Source organism: Grammomys surdaster, unplaced genomic scaffold (assembly GCF_004785775.1).
Source record: "Grammomys surdaster isolate TR1022 unplaced genomic scaffold, NIH_TR_1.0 126198, whole genome shotgun sequence".
In the NCBI taxonomy this organism is placed as follows: domain Eukaryota; kingdom Metazoa; phylum Chordata; class Mammalia; order Rodentia; family Muridae; genus Grammomys; species Grammomys surdaster.
Window position 1 is genome coordinate 7,796,112 of NW_021621003.1, and position 18,273 is coordinate 7,814,384.

Sequence of the window (18,273 nt, forward strand, 5' to 3'; positions counted from 1 at the left end):
TCTCTCTCTCTCTCTCTCTCTCTCTCTCTCTCTCTCTCTCTCTCTCTCTCTCTCTCTCTCTCTCTTTCGAGGGGTTTTGTTTTGGCTAACAAAATGCCAAGAAGGAGCACGAAGGCCCGACCGTCCCAGTCTTTCTGCAGGTCCCAGGCTAGAATTGCAGGGCTGAGGAATGTTTAGGCCTTCCCGAGAGTTGTCCTGGTGGGCAGGGCGAAGCGATGAAAGAACCCTTGCCCAAAGATTCAGGATCGTGGTGGGCGAAGCTTGTAGGTCTCAATGCCAGCGGCCTGTGGCTGGTACTGGTAAGGGCTTAGATAGCGACCTGGCTTTCAGATCCCAAGACATGGGCCCTGAGATGTGGGGGCCTCCAGTGGCGTCATCTACTTCCCAACCTGGTGTGTGGAGTTTGTCCAAGCACCTGGGATGGTGAGCTGCCCCATCTTCTCAAGAGGCCCAGACCAGTCTAGTGTCTCTCCTCCGAACCAGAGTGGCAGCAAGGCCGCAGTGTTTCTTCTCCGGCGCCAGCTCTGGGTGCCAGAGTTTCAGGCAGCTAGGCTGCACCTTTCAGGGGAGCAGCAGGGAGGCCAGAGAGTCTTCACAAAGTCTGCTCTTGCGGCCTTTGGGAGGTGTCCGCTCTGCGTGCCACCCGGGGAAAGGTCCCACAGCGTTAGGCTGGTGCTAAGGAGGAGGGTGGGAAAAAAATCTAAAAAGCCACTAAGTCCTGTGCAAATTGCACCAGGGGCCGGTTGTCTGTTCCTCCCTCCCAAAGTCCAAAGTGGAGACACTTTGCCGGTGCCTCAAAGGCGACAGAGAGAGCTGGGGCAGAGGGAAGCCAGAGGCTGGGAAACCCAGAAAGGCCTAACTTCAGGAGGATGAGCCATGGGGTGTGCTCTCTATGCCTCTACTCTCTGGTCCCAGGATCCCACCGAGGGGTGTCCTGTGCCTAGCGCTCTCAACAGCTGAAGAACTACAGCTCCAGCAAGGGCCTCTTGGTCTCGCTGAGACCGGGGCATCTCCCTACGCTGTTCTGCTTGAGCTTCTGGCTGCCGGGCGGTGAGGCTCAAGTTGGGGAGAAGGGAGCACGCCGCGGGGAACCATACACGGATCCTGCCGCGCCGATCGCCTTGAACAGCACAGAATTGTTTTTGTTTTGTTTTTTTGAGGTGAAACAGGGCCGTCAAGACCCTCGAAATGCTGAGTTTAAATGGGGGATTCCCGGTTCCTGGCCCCGGAGCGCACTTTTGCAACCCCGACTGGGCTACCGCACCCAATGCGGAGCGATCTGGACAGGGAAAAGCAGCCTAGGCGCAGGCCTGCCACCCGCCCATACTCCAGCAGGAAGAAGAAGACAGGCGGGGGTGGGGTGGGCAGGGGTGTGAAGGGGTTTGGGATATTTGACTGTCTCTAGGTCTAAAAAACTCACTTTGTTCCCGAGGGACAAGAAGGTCCTGCACGCTCTTTCCAGGCCAGCAAATGTCCTCCCATCCCTGCTAGTCTGTCCGGGCTGCCTGCCCCAGGCCGGGGATGCTTGAAATGTGAACTGGGGAACGGCTAGGCAGTCGCGCGTCCCGGGGGGGTGCTCTGGCTCAGCCAGGCGAGTCCCAGCCTGCTCCACTCTTTGCACAAAACGGAACTCAAACGCTACCCCCCATAAAAAACCTTAAAAGAGAAATTTAACAAAAACCAAAGCTTCTATTTTCTCTGCTTTCACTTTTCACACAGCAGCTTCCCAGAGATTTAAATAAAAACGAAATGAGCAATTAGCCAAGGATACTATCTTTCCACATTAGAATTCTCTCTTGAAAAACATTTCCCCCCAAGGCCAACCATTCAGCAGGCCAGCTCTTCTGAAGCTTTCACCTATTCAAGAAAATCACAACAAAGCAGTAGGAAATTCATAGCCACGATCCTGGGCTGAAGGTATTAGGGAGGTCCCGGGAATCCGCAGCGGCTGAAACCGCTTTAATAAAAGTAAAAAATAAAAAAAGATAATAAGAAGTAAAACCTTTTAATACATCAAATATACGGAATTTTAATCTTTAAAGCGATACATTGTCTATTATTTTAGCACATGACGTAAACCTTGTCCCATTCTCAGCCGGGGGACTTAAAAATTAAAAATAGTTAAGTGTTCCTTTTAAAGAACAAAATAAGGCAAATGAGGTTTTGGAATAGAATTGTTTTTCCTTTTTTTTTGTTTTCTTCCAGAATACATACAAAAAAATACCCATTCTCTTTCGATGGTATACACCTTAAAAATAATTGCAATTTGAAATCAGAGTTGACAAATTGTGACTTATTTTGTTTCGTCTTTTTCATTTCGTTTTTTGTAACAAACATGCATGTAAATTTGAGTTTCAATCAGACATTAAATAAGAACGCACAATACAATCATAGCAATTTAAAAGTAACATTAAAGAGAAGACCCCTAATTCTGTAGCGGCTTTGTTTTTATTTATACTCTACAAGGGATCGGAGGGTTTGTTTTCCACATATTTACCCTCGAGTTTTAATTTTCCCCCCTCCTCCTTTTAACCTACGGAGCTCAAACTAAATAATGCACTTTTGAACCACGGGTCCGCTTGGAGCTAACATAAATAAATACCAATGTTCACCGGCGAAGTCCTCAGATGAACACTTTCTCAATTATTTTTCCTTCTTTTTCTATAAAAAGTCCAATGAATTTTTTTCAACTTTTATAAAGTTTGGTTGGGGGAGTAGGGATGGAGAAGTTTCCCGTCCAGGCTCACTCGCTGTCTGTAGTTGGGTGGATAGGTAAGATTTAAACTTTCTTTTCCCTTCTGTAGCCCGGGTGTCTTCTGCCCCTGCGGGTGTCAGGAACCTCGCTTGGGTCCTGCCCCTTCCCTCGCTCCTCCCATCCCCCCAGCTCCTTCCTCTTTTTCCAGATTCCTCCCGGCCGCCCTCACTGATACCCCAGTGCGGAGGCAGTGGTCAGTCTCTGTCCGTAGAGGGCATAGGGGGAGTAGTACGGTCCGGTGGCGGCAGGCACCGGCACTGGGGCACCGGGCGTGGGGAGCGGGCTCTTGGAATACGGGTGGTAGCGGCTGCTGAGTCCCAGTGCGTGGTGGGGGCTGCGCAGCGCCAGGGTCCCTGGGCTGCCCGGTGCGCCCGACGTGGGGATGTGCATGTGACAAGCCATGGCTGCTGCGGCGGCGCTGGCGAGAGACGAGGAACTAGGGTAGCCCGACAGCAGTTTGTCTGTCCCTGGGAAGGCCGTATGGGTCCGCAAGTGGCTCAGCAGCTCTTCGGACGTGGCGAAGCGCTTGTCGCACGGCCCATTAGCTGACACCCAGTTGCAAATGTGGGGGAGCGGGTCGTTAGGGAGCATGAAACCGTAGGGGTAGAGGGGGTGGCCGGCTAGGGAGGGTGGTGTGGCGCCCGCAGCAGCGGCAGCCGTCAGCGAGGAATGCACGCCGTGTAGTGGGTGCGTGGGGTACACCAGCGGGTATCCCGATTTGAGTGCTGCCGCTGCAGCGGCCGGATCGTGAGCGCACGAGGCGCTGGCGGCTGCAGCCCCAGCCAAGTGGCTGGCGCAGTGGTAGCTGAGGCAGTATGGGTCCCGGCACAAACTGGCTGTCATCACTGAAGGCGGCGACGCCCCGGCCAGAGGACTCGAACCCGCTGGCTTACTGCAGCCAAGAGAGCCGGCTGCGGCCGCTGCCAGCTGAGCCCCTACCAGGCTGCCAGGCTTGGTGGGATCGAGCGCCACACCGTGTGGCAGGAACTGGGGCGGGTAGCCAGCATAGGCCCCAGCCAGGCTGCCTGGGTAGGTCATGCCCGCTGGGGGTAGAGGGAACACTGTCTGGCCCGGTTTGTAGGGAGATACCGGGGCCACCAGACCGGAGCCCAACACCGAAGACGAAGTGGGGGCGCTGGGCCCCGAACCCGAGCTGGAGCTGGAAGAGCCACCACAGTCCGAGCCTAGAGACTTGCCTCCTGGACCCCCTTCCGAGTGCTGGTTCACGTCCACGTTAATTCCGCCGCCGCAGCTAATCCGGCCGTGCGCCAGCCCGGCGGATACCCCGTCCGCCGAGGCGCCCCCGGAGCCCTTGCTGCTGCTACCGCCGCCAGCTTCCGGATCTTTCTTGTCGTCCTTGCCCTCCGGGCCGCCCCCGGCGGAGGGCAGCATGCCTCCCGGCGAACAGGCCGAGGCGCTGGAGCTGGGACTGCCTGTCCTGGGCGTAAATGGCTGGCAGGTGGCGCTCGGTACCCGGAATCCTGACTTCTCCGCAGCAACACCCCCGCCGCCGCCCCCGCCGCCGCCGCCTCCGCCGCCGCCTCCCGGCTCCTTCTTATCTGAGCCGGGTTTGGAGTAAGGCTTGAAACTCGACTTGTCTTCCACGCCGATGTCGCTCAGCTTCAGGGGGCCCGACTTGGCGTCCTTGTCGCCCCCAGCTCCGCTGCCTGCACCACCCGGGCCGCCCCCGTTGGAGGCGACCGAGGAGAGTTTGGAAGAGGGCGAAGGGTCCGGCTTCCCTATCTGCGAACATGTTTGAGCCAGCAGCGCCAGTGGGCTCTTCTTGGCATCCAGCTGCGGAGTCAGATGGGGAGGGGTTCACACAGAGAAAGAAAGAGAAACCCTTTAGAAACCTGCACTTAGGTTCTAATGCTCTCCGTAACAGCCCGCGAAAAGCATTTCAACTTCGAGGCACAGTTCTAAGTGGCACCCCACTCCTTGGGAAAGATGCCAGAACCCCCTGACCGCTTGCTCTAGGATCGTTCCTGCATTCTTTAGGCACTACTAAGATTTGGAAACAATCTCTCTCAAATGTTTTGGTTTTCGTCTCCTTAGATTCAGAATTGTACCCTCTTCCCTCGCACACACTCCTTGATTCTAAAGAGTAAGGGCTTGAGCGGTTGGCGCCTGCGAGGCTGTGTAAATATACTAGCTTCTGAGAGATGGAGGAAGGCGACTTTGGAACAGTATACAGGCCCTTGTCCGCCTAGGGGCCGATAGGGGAGAGCTAGGTATAGTGGGTTTAATACAAAAAAGACAAGTTTGTGTGGCTTTGCCCCTTAGAATTTGCACCCAATTTCATCTCGTTGCTCTTTTTCGACTAAGGTTGAGGAAGCGCTGTCCTTTCCTCTCAACCTGGAGCTGAATCACTACGACTGCCCCCCCGCCCCCGCGAGCCCCAGATCCCAGGGGAAAGAAACCCCACAGGAAGGCAGACCTGGTAGGGGTCCCAGCTTGACCCTGAGAGACGGTCCTTACCTCGATGGGGCTGACGGGCGTGGAAGGCAGGGGCTGCAGATACTCTGGGTGCAAAATGTGGCCAGTCCGTGCCGTCAGCATCTTCAGCACCTTGATGGGCAGGCGGTTAGCCTGGCGCAAGGGGTCAGAGGGGGGCACGGCGTGCACAAAAGGCTTGGTGCTGCCGGCCGAGGAGGAGCCTGGGCCGTGGCCGGAGCAATTTCCAGAAAGCGCGCTGGTCCAGGCAGGGTCCGCACTGCCGCCGCCGCCGCCGCCGCCGCCGCCGCCGCCGCTGTGCTTACTGCTTCTTAGGGCAGAAAGCGAGGGCGCTGTGCTCATGACCCACCCGCGCGCATGGGAGCAGCGGGGGGAGGGCTCCGAGACGCGCGGGGCGGGCTCGGGGCTGCGCGCTCGCCCGGGGAGCGAGAGCAGCTGGAGGAGGAGCTGGCGCAGCGGACGCGGGAGCCCCGCGCGCCTTCTCGCCGCCTGGAGCCAGAAGCGAATAATCCTGGGTGGCCCGCAGCGGAGCCGTGGCGGGGCTAGAAGAGCAGGATGGACTGCGGGAGTGACCCCGCGGTGCGCGGTGTCTGTCTCAGGCTGCGCCCTGCGCTGCGCTCTCCCGGCCCCGAGCCGGCGCTGCGCTCTGCGATGTGAGCCGCTGCTTGTCCAGCCGGGGCTCTGGCGAGGAAACTCACTTCAAAAGCAGCTGCACCGAGGGGGAGATTAAAGCCTTTGCCGCCTTCCAATCAAATGGGAGCCCGAGGTGATTGGAGGGTCAAGGGGATGTGACGCGTCCCGCGCCGCCGCCGCCGCCGCCGCCAGGACTCTCAGAGCTGGTTTTAATGGGCAGCTCCCTCTTCGCCGCCCCTCGGCTTGTCCCCTCCCTCGATTTCGCTACCCGGACGAAATGGACATTTATTCTACGTTTGTCATCTACCGCCTTCTTTCTTTTTTTCTCCTCGTCGTTCTTCGTTTTCCCAGCAGGAAAACAAACTGAAACCTTTGGAGGGACAGAGTGCGAGTGAGTTAACAGACTTTGGGAGAAGAAGCCTGAGGTAATGTGGATACCTGCTGAACAGTCAACTCCAGGGATGAGTGGGGGCCTGTATACGGAAAAAAAAAATCTCAGAAATTGAGATTTCGCGTTGTGCGGCCACCCGGATAAGGAAAGGTGGAGACTCGATGCTGCAGGAAGTCTGCCCGCCCGCTTGGATTTCTGGAGGTTCAGCAGCAGAGAAACCAGAAGCTAGAAGGGTAACGGAGGCGGTGGCTGCTCGTCCTCGCGACGTGCGCAGGGCTCTCCGCCCTTCCCGGTCACGTGACACCCGAGGACGTTCAGATTGGGGCAGGAGTGCGGGTCACATGTTTCCCCTGTTTCACACTTCAGTCCCCCCCACTCTTGCTTTCCTCTTGCTACCCTCTCCCCCCGCACCCCCCGTTTCTCTGGGCATCTCCACCCCTCCATCAATTGTCAATGTGCCTCGACCGCAATCAATCAGTTATTTGTCAGCTCTTGTCAATCTGCCCGTGATTTATGTCAGCTTTTGTTGCTGATTACAAGGCGGGTGAGACTTGAAGGGAAAAAGAGAGACCGAGAGTGAGACAGAGGAAGGAAGAGACGGAGAAGGAGCTGAAGGAGGGAGAAAGAGCAGCAGCCTCCTGGGACCTGTGTGTGTGTGTGTGTGTGTGTGTGTGTGTGTGTGTGTGTGTGTGTGTGCGCGCGCGCGCGCGCTCGCGCGCGTGCGTATGAGTGTTGTGTATGTGTGTGTGCGTGTAGAGGGAGTGTAAGAAAAAGAAAGAAAGGGGAAAGAGGTGTCCACCGTCAGGAAAATGAAATAGTGAGAGTAAAGTGCGCAGGTGCACTCAGGACGCCGAGTCTGGCGCACCAGCCCGGGATGTGCTCACTCCCTCTCGGGGTTGTCGATACAGACACACCCTCTACCTTTGAGTGCTTCGGTCAATCCGGGTCGCCCAGTTCGGGTCTGCTTGGTACCTAAGAACGGCGCTGGAGACGACGTCTAATACGGAGGTTTCCTGCCTCTCTGGCATAATCCCTCCTGGGCATGTAACTTGAAGATGTCCAGCTGCCGACCTCGGTAGTGTTCCGACCCCAAACTCCGGAACTTCTTCCCAAAGAGCCACACCACCAAATATAGCCCAAGTTCTGGAGGTTATTTGTGGGATCAACCTCCTCAATTCTGTGACTTGAGTTCCTAGCAAGAGTTGAATAGCTCAAGAGAAGAGGCCTGACCATGTGCATAGGCCAATAGGTCTCAGGCTCGTTCTCTTCCTCTCCCGGGTCCTTCGTCACTACCCTCCGCTCGCCATCCCCACAGTCCTGGGAGCCGAGACTATATCGGGCTGCCCGACGGAATAATGTGGACCGTTCAGACAGGACTGACCTATGCCGGGAGAGGAGAGGGAAGGAACGCGAGAGGGAGGGGCGGCTGCCTGTGGAAACCGGTTCTTCCAGGGAAGCGGAGCGGGACTTCGGCGTTCCCCTCGATTTGCGCCGTCACTCGGGCTGTTTGGAAAAAAGAGGGGAGGCGCTGTGCGTGCTGACTTGTACCTGGATCTGGGTGCACAGTGCGTACACACTCCTGTGCCGCTGGGCGACTTCCATAACGTCCGCTCCGGGGTCATCTCCAGAAACTCTTAGAAAGTAGAAGGAGGTGAGAAGAAGACACACCTCCTTGCACAGAGGGACTTGGGAGACTTTGAATTTCCCCTCCCCCCACTTTTCCGCAGAGCTCTTCTTTTGTTGTCAAGTCCTTTTGATAAATGGTGGGGCTGGGATCGCTGGGAGCCAGGAGCCGATCTGCGCCCTGCGCAGGGGCGGGGGCCCAGCCAGGAGAACGGGTTTCGACCACCGCGCACCCTGAGCTGAACCGGGTACGCTCAGGGGTCTGGTTGGGAACTTTCCTTCGGTTTGCTAGCCTATTTTTTCCCATCATCCCAGTCCCCCTTTCCCTTCTGTTTCTGTCTCCCACTCCACGCGGATAAAGAGAACTTTCTGGGGTGGGGGTGAGTTTTATAATTTTCTCGTAAGTATTCTTTGACAGAGTTTTGATTTTATTCCTTGACTCCTTAGGTTGGCAAAGTTAATGGGATGGTAACTCGATTAATGGTAATTTGGAAAGAAGAGAGGCGTTTTTGTGCTGGTGCTGGTTGTGTGTGTGTGTGTGTGTGTGTGTGTGAAGAACACCGGCGGTTTGTGATGTCCCTGCGACAATTGATGAAGGTAAGTCTGTGAGACTTTGGCAAGATCACAGATACCATTCTGAAGGTGCCTGAATGATCTCTGGAGACGAGAGTCCAGCTTACATTTTGCCAGAATGTCAACCCCAAACTCTGCCGGGCAATGTCTCAGAAGCTGCTTGTAGCCTGCGGGTGTTAGTGCCTGCCAGTGTTGCCCATTGTATGGCTGTAAAGGTGCACCCTCTGGTCAGCTCCTGTGGTCCCAGCATAGCAGACTAGGCCTTGGGCTACCTGGCATATTGGCTTCTCTGATAGGCCTGGGCAACTGAAAGCTGGAGCTGTGGACTGAACAGCGCAGGCCTGGGGTGTCCTCCCTCCCTCCGGGAGGTTCAGTTTCTAGGCTCAGTGTGTCTCCTTTCCTCCAGTTCCAGTAGTGTTCTCATTGCGCTGGGCTGTTCAAGGGGTGCCACCCCAGCTCTTCAAGACTGGTTAGAATCCTGGAATGGCTCTTGTCCCACATAGAATATACACGCCCACGGGTATCTGCCGCTGTGTTCAGTGAGCTCCGGCTGTTGGCCGCGTTAAAACTCAACTTGGAAGCGCATGGGGGCGCCTGGGGAGGCATCAGCATGTGAGCCTGCGCACCTCTCAAGGGAAGCCAAATCTCTGAAGGCCGAGCAAGATATGGAAGTTGGGGGGTGGGGTGTTATTAATTACTTCAGGCTAGGCCTAATGCTTCCAACCCTCAGAGGTGGTTGGCATGGACATCCTGCGGATTTTATTTGCACACAATGGACACGATTTGTTTTCTAAAAAAAAAAAGGTGTGGGCATGGCAGATATTTGAGGAGGAGGTGGAGGGGAGAAGGCGGAAGGGAAGAGAGCTGAGGAAAAAAGTTTGAAAATGCCTTGAACTATTCACTGTCGAGATGGCTAATCAGTATTGAGGCCGGAGGGCAGGCGGGCCGCCTTTCACCACCGCTTCCCTTTCATCTCTGGCTCGGCGGAGGCGCTCAATTAAAAGCCTATCAGTTTGTAAGTAAATCAACGCCTATCAGAGTTGTCACATCAAACAAAACGATTATTATTGCAGCCCGCCTCCCCTATTAATCTCCCTCGAAGATAATCCGCCTGACAGGTCAGGCCCGGCAAGTTGGAAAGCCTGGCCCAGAGCGCCCTAAGAGTCCTGGACCGGCGCAGGCCCCCAGGGGTCTCTGCACCCGGGTTCTGTTCCGCTTAGCAGTCCTCCCTGGAGGGGTGAGAGAAAGAGCAAGTTGAGGCTGCTGGTCCCATTCCCCCCCCCCCCACCAGACTACAGTAAGGTCCGAGATACCTAGGGGCCACTGAGGTGACGGTCACGCCCAAGCCTAACAGCTCTTCAAACCAGGGAGGCTTGGGGCTGGACAAGATTTGTGGCCTGGCTTAATCCTGGGACCTTGGCATAACCTGCACTCTTCTGGGCTTGCCTCTTTGACTCTGCTTATTTTAAAAATCCCACTCTTCTCCTTTTTGTTCCCATTACAGTTTTTTCTTTTATTTTTTTGACTCTCTGTACCTTTCCCTCTTCATTTCCTCTCTCCTTTTCTTTTTTTGAATTGTCAGGGAATATTTCTTATTGCCTTACTTCCCCGCTCCATGTATAAATCTCTATATGGTAGTCATATTCTCAGGAATAGGACATTCTCTGGGCCCGGGTTATTTCTCTCTCTGCAGGAGTGCATGCGAGTCTCAGGTGTTTTTTTTCCTGCAAATAAATAAATAAATAAATAAGCCCCCTAGTTTCTTCCCCAAGCCAGGACTTTTAGAGGCTCTTCACCCCCTCAAGAGTTTTGTGTATTTGGGGAATGGGAATTAATCCAGTCAGTCCAGGATAGCTAAATATGTGAGCTGTTGCAAGCCTCCTATTTGGAATTAGTATCTTGCCCTGGAATTTCACAGTTCCGGCTTTGTTGACCTGGCCAATAGCCTCTGTGGAGCTTAACGGGTATTGGGATCTAAGCATTTGGTGTGTGAAGGAGTACCTAGGATTTCTTAAGTTATTGCCTAGATATAGCCTAGGTTATTGCCTTTCTGATCTCAAGCTAGAGCCTCAAGGACTGGCAGGGGTTTAGCTTCTAGACCCCTGAATTGTGGCCTTCTTCCTGGTGCCTCTGGGTTCCCATTCTGGTAATGACTTGGAATTGAGCACCACCCACCTTTCTATGTTATGCGCAGACCCAAGTGGCCACTGCCAGAACCAGACTAAGCTGGGACTGAGAGCTGGCTGAAATGTCTGAGGGGAAAGGGTTGTTGGAGGGACCCAGGGCCTACTAATTTAAATGCCAGCTCTTCTCTAAGACACCGAGGTCGTCATCCACAAGAACTCCAAAGGTGCTCTGCAGCTGAACAACCACACTGAGCATCTCCAGACAGCAGCAGTTGAGCTAGGATTGAAGGCTGTGACCCTCTAATAAAACCTATTTCAGACTGCTTGGTGCCCTGGGCTGCAGGACTGGGGGTTCCCACACAAGGCTCCTCAAAGTCCCTCGATTTGTACTCACTTTCCAGCCGTACGAAAACAATTTATTTCTAAACTCAGAAATGCTGTATATTCATATATAGTGAATGATGCACGATGCCTCAGTTATCTGCCTGCCTCGGTTTCTTACGCGTTTATTTGTGTCACCTTCACTGTACTGCAGATACTTAAAGAGTTATAGACAGGGCACTATTCAACTCTGTAGGAAATATTCACTGGGTTCTATCTTGGGCCCCATAACACTCAAGCAAGGGATGTAAAAAAATGCATCACAAGTAAGGACGAAACCAACCCAACCCTTGCTTTATAATTTTCCCAATTTAATTATATGTGTACATATTTAGAATTTAAGAATATATATTTTTATCCTGTAGGTGTCAATTTCCAGACGTGTTATGTTATGTGCCCTTGAAGCCAGAAGCAATAAATAGTGTTGGTACTGAGCGTTGAGATGTTTGTATAATTTTACCTTAACATGGATAAAGCTTATACATGGCTCTGCAATAAATTCAATCTTGTCATTGTTAGAATCGACAGGATTTCTCTGGCTTTCGTTGGTGCCATATTAAACTGAATAAGTTCAACCAGCAGGCATCCGATTGAAAATGGCTCCCGGGTGGCATGTACCGGTGGAGAGCTCAGTTACAGGCACGAGATGAGTCCCCATGCCCAGGAGGCAGTGAGTTCAGCCCTACTTTTCTCTTGGCGTCCAAGGTTTCATCGCCTCTCGCTGCTGTGCTGGGTCTAGTAGCCTCCACATCTGCTCAAGCCTCAGAAACCTACTGGGTTTCTGAAGAGTCCACCCCCAGCGAAAACTGAAAGCAAATTCCGCTGCAGAGTCTGAACTTTGCTTCAAGCAAGTTTTCTCCAGAGAATCATTGCCGGCTTTGGGAAGACAGTATGAGCACACGAGGGAGGGAGGGGACCCGGTGGCCTAGCTTGGCCAAAGGCAAAGTAAAGGCATCCCCCTTCCTTATTTCTGTTACTTCTTAGCGCCCACCTCCAGTCTGCTGCAGGCGACCAGCATGGGCTTCTATAGTATGGGCTTCTATAGTTCGCACCGGTCGGTACAAAGTCTTGCCCAGAATCGTCCGCCTGATCCTGCTTGAGAAAATTTGAGTCCAGGTCACCTTCTGTGGGGAAGAATGGTTAGTCAATCTGAACAGTCCCGGGCCTAGCTCTCTGCCCTAACTTCCAGCCAGAGTGTAAGTAACCTGGGGCCACCTGCGCAGCAAACTTCTAGCTCTGAGCCCCGACCTCTGATGGGGGCACATACCAGACGTTTAGGCTTCAGCCCCTGAGAAAAAGGAGGATGAGTGTGTGGATCCCACCCACACGTGGTTGCCCAGACCCTTCTAGATCTCCTAACTCGAGGCTCTTCCCTTTGAGATTTCTGGATTTGGGGTCCTGGCAAAGATGCAAACTGAGCGCTTGGACTCTGGCGGGGGCGGCTGCCAGTCTCTCCGCCGGGCCTGTCCCCAGGCTGGCCGTAGTGGGTGAGTGATGAGGGCAGAGAAGGGCGCCCATAAATCCCGAGTGTCAGGGCGAAAAACTCTCTTTATTGTCTGCATGATGGATGGGCCCGGGGACGAGACACCAAATACTTCGTATCGCCTTTAAATGGGAACACATTTTTCGCGGCCATAATTCATGTTTTTTAAATAGAAAGTTTGAAATGTTGCCTATATTTCACTGGCCCTGACATATTTATGAATCGCTCCTTGCATGCAAATATCATTATTTAAAGCGACCAGGAGAGCGCGGGGGAGGGGAGGAGGCGCGGCCCCTGGGGCGTGGGAGTGGTAAACCGGAGACCTGTAAATGGAGGGGGTTCTTCTCCCTAAAAGGCAGATGATGGGGCGTGGAGAAAAGCTGTGTCTGGAAGCTGAGCAAGCCCTGGGGCTTCGCTCCCACTGAAGACGTTGCTAGGCCTCCTGGGGAGGTTCGCTCGGCTTGGGACCAAGTGCAAGTTTCCTAATCTGCGGGGGGAACCAAAAGATAATTTGCGACCTTCTTTGAAGCTGAAGACATATTTTTCCAAGAAGGCAGTTAAAAAAAAAGGAAGAGTTTAACAAACAAAAATAATAATAACAACCCAACGCGTTTCGTGTTCTTTGCTAGTACATCGATTTTATTGATTTTCATTCTGCAAACCTGGGAGTGTGCGCACCCGGGTGGGGCAGCTGTCAATACCCAGTCACCACGCAGAGTGGGTGGGGGACAATCCTCGGGTATCACCGCCCGGTCCCCCCCCCCATCTATTCAGCTCAACATCTCCCAGGCACAACGGAGACTGCGCAAGACCTGGGGACACAAATGACCCGGCCCCCAAGCTGGAGGGCTTCAGTCCCTCCCCTTCAATCTGTCCAGCTCAAGCACCACTCCGGGGCTCCACGTTCTCTTCTCACGACCACAGGATCAATACAGTCTCTTCCTCTCTCCTAGTCAGTCTTGCCTGGGACCTACACCTGCGCCCTTACTTGCCTACCCTTTACCTGTGAGGTTCTCAGCGGCGCCAGCGGCCCCGCGGATAATCGAGAAAGGATGGGGAGGGCGGGAAAGTGGGAGGGACGAGAGCAGCCAGTTGCTCCGAGCCAGGATCCTCTCTCTAGATCCGAAGCTGGGGCGCAGTTTTAGGTCGCTTTCGGAGCTGAATTGAGCGCTGGAGGATTGAAACCCAGGGATAGGCGGGCCCAGCAGCACTTCCTCTGGGGTGGGGCTGAGGGCTGACGTGGGCTCCGCCCTCGCCGCGTCTACTGGCCTCCTACAATTCAGCCTGGGTCCCTAACGCTGAGAGTTTCTTCAGTACCAGCCCAAAGCCTGAAGGCAGTAGCAGCTCCCTTTTCCTACCTGCCCTTACTTTCTTTTTACATCTTGAGAACAGAAGGATCTACATATCAAGAGCCTAGGCCTCAGGTAGCGGTTTTTTTTTTTCAAGATTTATTCAAATTTCTGTCCTTTGGTGGACTTACCGGGTGCAGAGTCCTTTAAGGTTTCTCTGGTATTCAATCATATGTTCTGTGGAATAGGTGGGAATACAACCAGTGCCTCCGGGGTCTCACCTTTCAGTAGGAACACAACTTTTTTCCACATTAAATACGTTTATGTAACTGCATGTCATTGAATAAGTCCATATCTCATTTAAAGGAAGTGACCATTCATGTGTAATCAGTTGTCCAAATTAGAGCAAATGCTGTCAGTGGGGAAACGAAACTAAGATGGAAAAACCAGGAACAAAATGCTGACACTTTTTTTGATAGATTGTTTTGTGTCGGTACTATCAAAGAGTTTTGTGTGAATTAAGTTCTCAAAGCTACTCTCTGAGATACTTGTCATGAACATCCTGTTTTATAGATAAATTGAGCACAGAGAGGAGGTATTGGCTCTGCCTTAGTCAAGTTCCTTCCTTCTCTTCGGATCCTGGGGGCAAGGCTTAAGTCTGGGATGTTTGCCTGGTTAACTGTAGGTATCTGGAGTTGAGAGGAGCACTGAGCCAGAGGAATTGTAGGAGAAGTTGAGAGGTGTCACTGGGGTGGGTGGTCTCTGTCAGCTACTAGCCTCCTGGAAAAGCTGACCATTGAGCATCCTCATTTCTTCTCTGAAGTCCCAACCAGGGAGGGCCAGAGAGCTCTTTGGGGGCGGTGGGGGAGGGACGGATTAAAGCAGAGGCTGGGGACAGGCACAGTTGCCTGGCTCAGTCCTCAGCACTCACCACAAAATAGGTGTGGTCTATTCCTGTAATCTCAGCATCTGGGCTGGAAGCAGCATTCATGAGACTCTGTATAAACAACAACAAAACAACAATAACAAAACTCCCCAACAACAGCAACAACAACAGCAACAACAAAGCAGTATATGGAAGCTGAGGGGCTTGTTTCTCTTTTAAAAAACATTTGTGGGTTCCAGCTGTTCTTAGCACCACTCTCATAGCTGCTCTGATCTGGCTTCCCTAGTCTTATCCTCTTACCCTTACTCCTGGGCTCCCACTATCCCTGGCTTTCTTTTGATTGCTTCAATAGGCCAAGCTACTTCCCACCTCAAGGGCTTTGCTGATGCCTTCTGTCCTCTCCATCTGGCTCCTTTTTCCTTTCTGAAGATCTTCAGCTACAGGCCACTTCTCATGAACACTCCCATCTCCTGTGACCTCAGCTGTAACAGGGTGTTCTGTGGAGACTTGTCTGCTCCCCAGGATGGTAAACTCCAAGGGCAGAGCCTGAAGCCCTTTCTTCCACGGAAAGAAGATTAATAAAAATAAACTCAATGATGTCGATTGAATGGATATTATATCTCAGGCTCACTGCACTTCTAGAGGGGCACCGTGAAGTCTTTGAACATCCCAGGATGTTCTCAGTTTAGAGAGGGGGAAATAACACGAATCTCATGAGAAATATGACTACCTTGATCTTTATATTGTAAATGTCACTTAAGTAGAAGCTGGAGAAGTTGAAGAGGAGTAACACCTTACTTGGACTTTCAAAGTGGAAGATGTGCTGATTGACAGGCTGCAGGAGGAAACATGCCCCTCCTCATGACCATTCCTTCCAGTTCAGGCAGTATACACATCAAGATTCTAAGATTCTACTGGACAGGCTGCCCATCCTGGTTGCCCCTTCCTTTTGGTCCTCTTGGTAATCTTTGTCAGTCGTTTGCTGCTATGATAGCTGGCTCATTCTCCTGCCTATCCTCAGACTCTCGCCCTTCTAACCCATCTGTCACACCTGCCTGGTTAATTTTCTTGAGTACATCATCCCCTTGGTCAGAAACCTTCGATGACTCCTCACTGCCCATGCATAACACTTAACCCTTCAGAAACAGTATGGTTTCAGATTAGTTATGGAAAGCTTTAAGTTGTACACCAAAGGTATCTATGTTCATATCAGTCAGGAAAAATACTCAAAAATATAAAAAGAAAGGAAAAATAAAAAGATTGCCCCACTTCCTCTCTGTTTTCTACTTAGTTACCTGAGGTAGGTATCCAGTGCTAGCTAGTTTTGAGTATACCTTTTTTTATGGTGTGTGTGTGTGTGTAGGGGGCTCAGGTTCTGTGATCATAGACAGAGGCCTTGTACAGTCTATTTAAGTACCTCACTTATCCCATGAGCTACAGCCTCAGCCGTTACTTAAAAAAGATATGTTTATCTATATATTTTTGGTGTGTGCATACACATGCATACACATCCCACAGCACCTGTATGGGGATCAGAGGACAACTTTTAGTAATAAATTCTTTCCTCCTATCATATGAATTCTGGTGATGGAGCACAGGTCTCCAGGCTTAGCAGCAAGAACTTTACCCACTGAACCATTTCACTGTCCACCCTGACTTTACTTTCTTTGAGACATAGTTTATCTATATAACTCAGACTGGCCTCCTTGGGAGTCCTTGGAGTTAGGCTCCCCAGTTCTGGTTAACTTGTTTTTAAGTTTCAAAATGATATATAAAAGATATAAATACATATAAATATATGTATTATTTTAAAGCTACTTCTTTAATGTTAATTTTTATTTTTTCCATTTTATGTGCATTGGCATTTTGCCTGCATGTATGTCTGTGTGAGGATGTCAGATCTTGGAGTTACAGACAGTTATGAGCTGCCATGTGGCTGTTGAGATTTGAACCTAGTTCCGCTGGAAGAGCAGTCAGTGCTCTTAACTGCTGAGTCATCTCTCCAGCCCCATCTATACATACACATGTGTATGTATATGTGTATGTCTATGTCTATGTGTATATATTAACTCTCTCTCTCTCTCTCTCTCTCTCTCTCTCTCTCTCTATATATATATATATATATATATATATATATATATATATATATTGCTTATTCAACCATTCTACCATCAATGCACAAATAAATTGCTACCATGTTTCTTTAATTAGTAAAATTTTGTGCCTATATTATTTCAGCCAGTTATTTTATTTTTGTAGGATAGATTACCAAATTACAATAGTCTACACAAAAGCCAAATTAAATTTCTTTGTTCTTACTACATGACCTGTGTTTTTCTTTTCTTCTTTTCTCCCCTCCTTCCTTTCTCTTTCCTTCCTTTCCTCCTCCTCCTCCTCCTTCTCCTCCTCCTCTTCTTCCTCCTTCTTTTGAGACAGGGTTTCTGTGTAGCCTTGACTGTCCTGGACCTCACTCACTCTGTTGGTTAGGCTGGCCTTGAACATGGAGATTCCCCTTGTCTCTGCCTCCCAAGTACTAGGATTAAAGTCATGCATCACCACCATCCAGCCCCTGTATTTTTCTACCTCTTTCTCCACTTGATGAAATGGCCCTTGTCCCCATGCTCAACCAACTTCTAATCCTGCAACGATCAAATCCAGTACTAACTATGCTGTCACTTCCTCTTTTCTTCTCTCCTCAAGAGTATAATGATGTGTCAGGTTCAGGAAGTAGTTTATATCAGTGCAGAACAATCATAACCATCCTGTCTCTTTCCTAACCATCTTTGCAACTAGGCATGGCCATGAGACCATCTTCTTGTGGCAACTGGGGATCAGGTGGCCAAGCAGGAGAGGGATGTTGGGAAATACTCTTGTGTCATTATCCAAGGGGATGTTGCAAATGGTCTGGCCCATCTCTCACTTTCTGTTCTCTCTTCTCCCATGAACTTGAACCAAACATCTAGAGCAGTAGCCACCATGACCACAAGGAAAAGTCTAAGTGAATAGCAGAGCAAGCCTCAGTACTGCTGCCACTGGGTCGTGAAGTCATCTTCAGTGTTCCCCCCAAAATCTTCCTAAGGGGAAGAAAGTCTCTACTTTAGCCATTGAAAATCTAGGGTTTTTATATTTTCATAAAAACATTGTATTAACTGTCTTAGGGTTTTTTTTTTTGCTGTGAAGGGACACCATGACCATGGCAACTCTTAAAAGGAAATCATTTAATTGGAGCTGGCTTATAGTTTCAGAGGGTGTAGTCCATTATCATTATGATGAGAAACATGGCAGCATGCAGGCAGTCATGGTGCTGGAGAAGCTGAGAGTTCTGCATCTTGATCTGCAGGCAACAGATCTGAGCCATACTGGGTGTTGTTTGAACATATGAGACGTCAAAGCCTGCCTCCACAGTGATGCACTTCCTCCAACAAGGCCATGCTTACTCCAACAGGGTCACACCTTCTAATAGCGCACTCCCTAAGGGACAAGCATTCAAAGACATGAGTCATAGGGAACCAAACTGATTTAAACCAGCCTATTAACCTTCCCACTTAGCAGTTCTCTCCAGTGGTGTTAGGCCATGGGGTTACCAGCACAGTGATCAAAAAAGGTGTTTGAAACCTATCTTGGAGACTTTCCTTGAAATTTCTCCCATAGTCTCCGGTAGGTAGTTCTGTTTGACAGG

The 18,273-nt window shown here is 51.3% G+C and overlaps 1 protein-coding gene across 1 annotated transcript; it reads right to left on the bottom strand.

Moving 5' to 3' along the window:
- Positions 1-1,986: 1,986 nt before the first annotated feature.
- Znf503 (zinc finger protein 503) lies at positions 1,987-7,724 on the bottom strand. The gene is made up of 3 exons (XM_028758541.1): positions 7,148-7,724; positions 5,234-6,315; positions 1,987-4,549 (listed from the first exon to the last, which is right to left on the bottom strand). The coding sequence occupies exons 2-3, from the start codon at positions 5,549-5,551 to the stop codon at positions 2,921-2,923; spliced, it is 1,947 nt and encodes a 648-aa protein (XP_028614374.1). The 5' UTR covers positions 5,552-6,315; positions 7,148-7,724; the 3' UTR covers positions 1,987-2,920.
- Between the last annotated feature and the right edge of the window lie 10,549 nt (positions 7,725-18,273).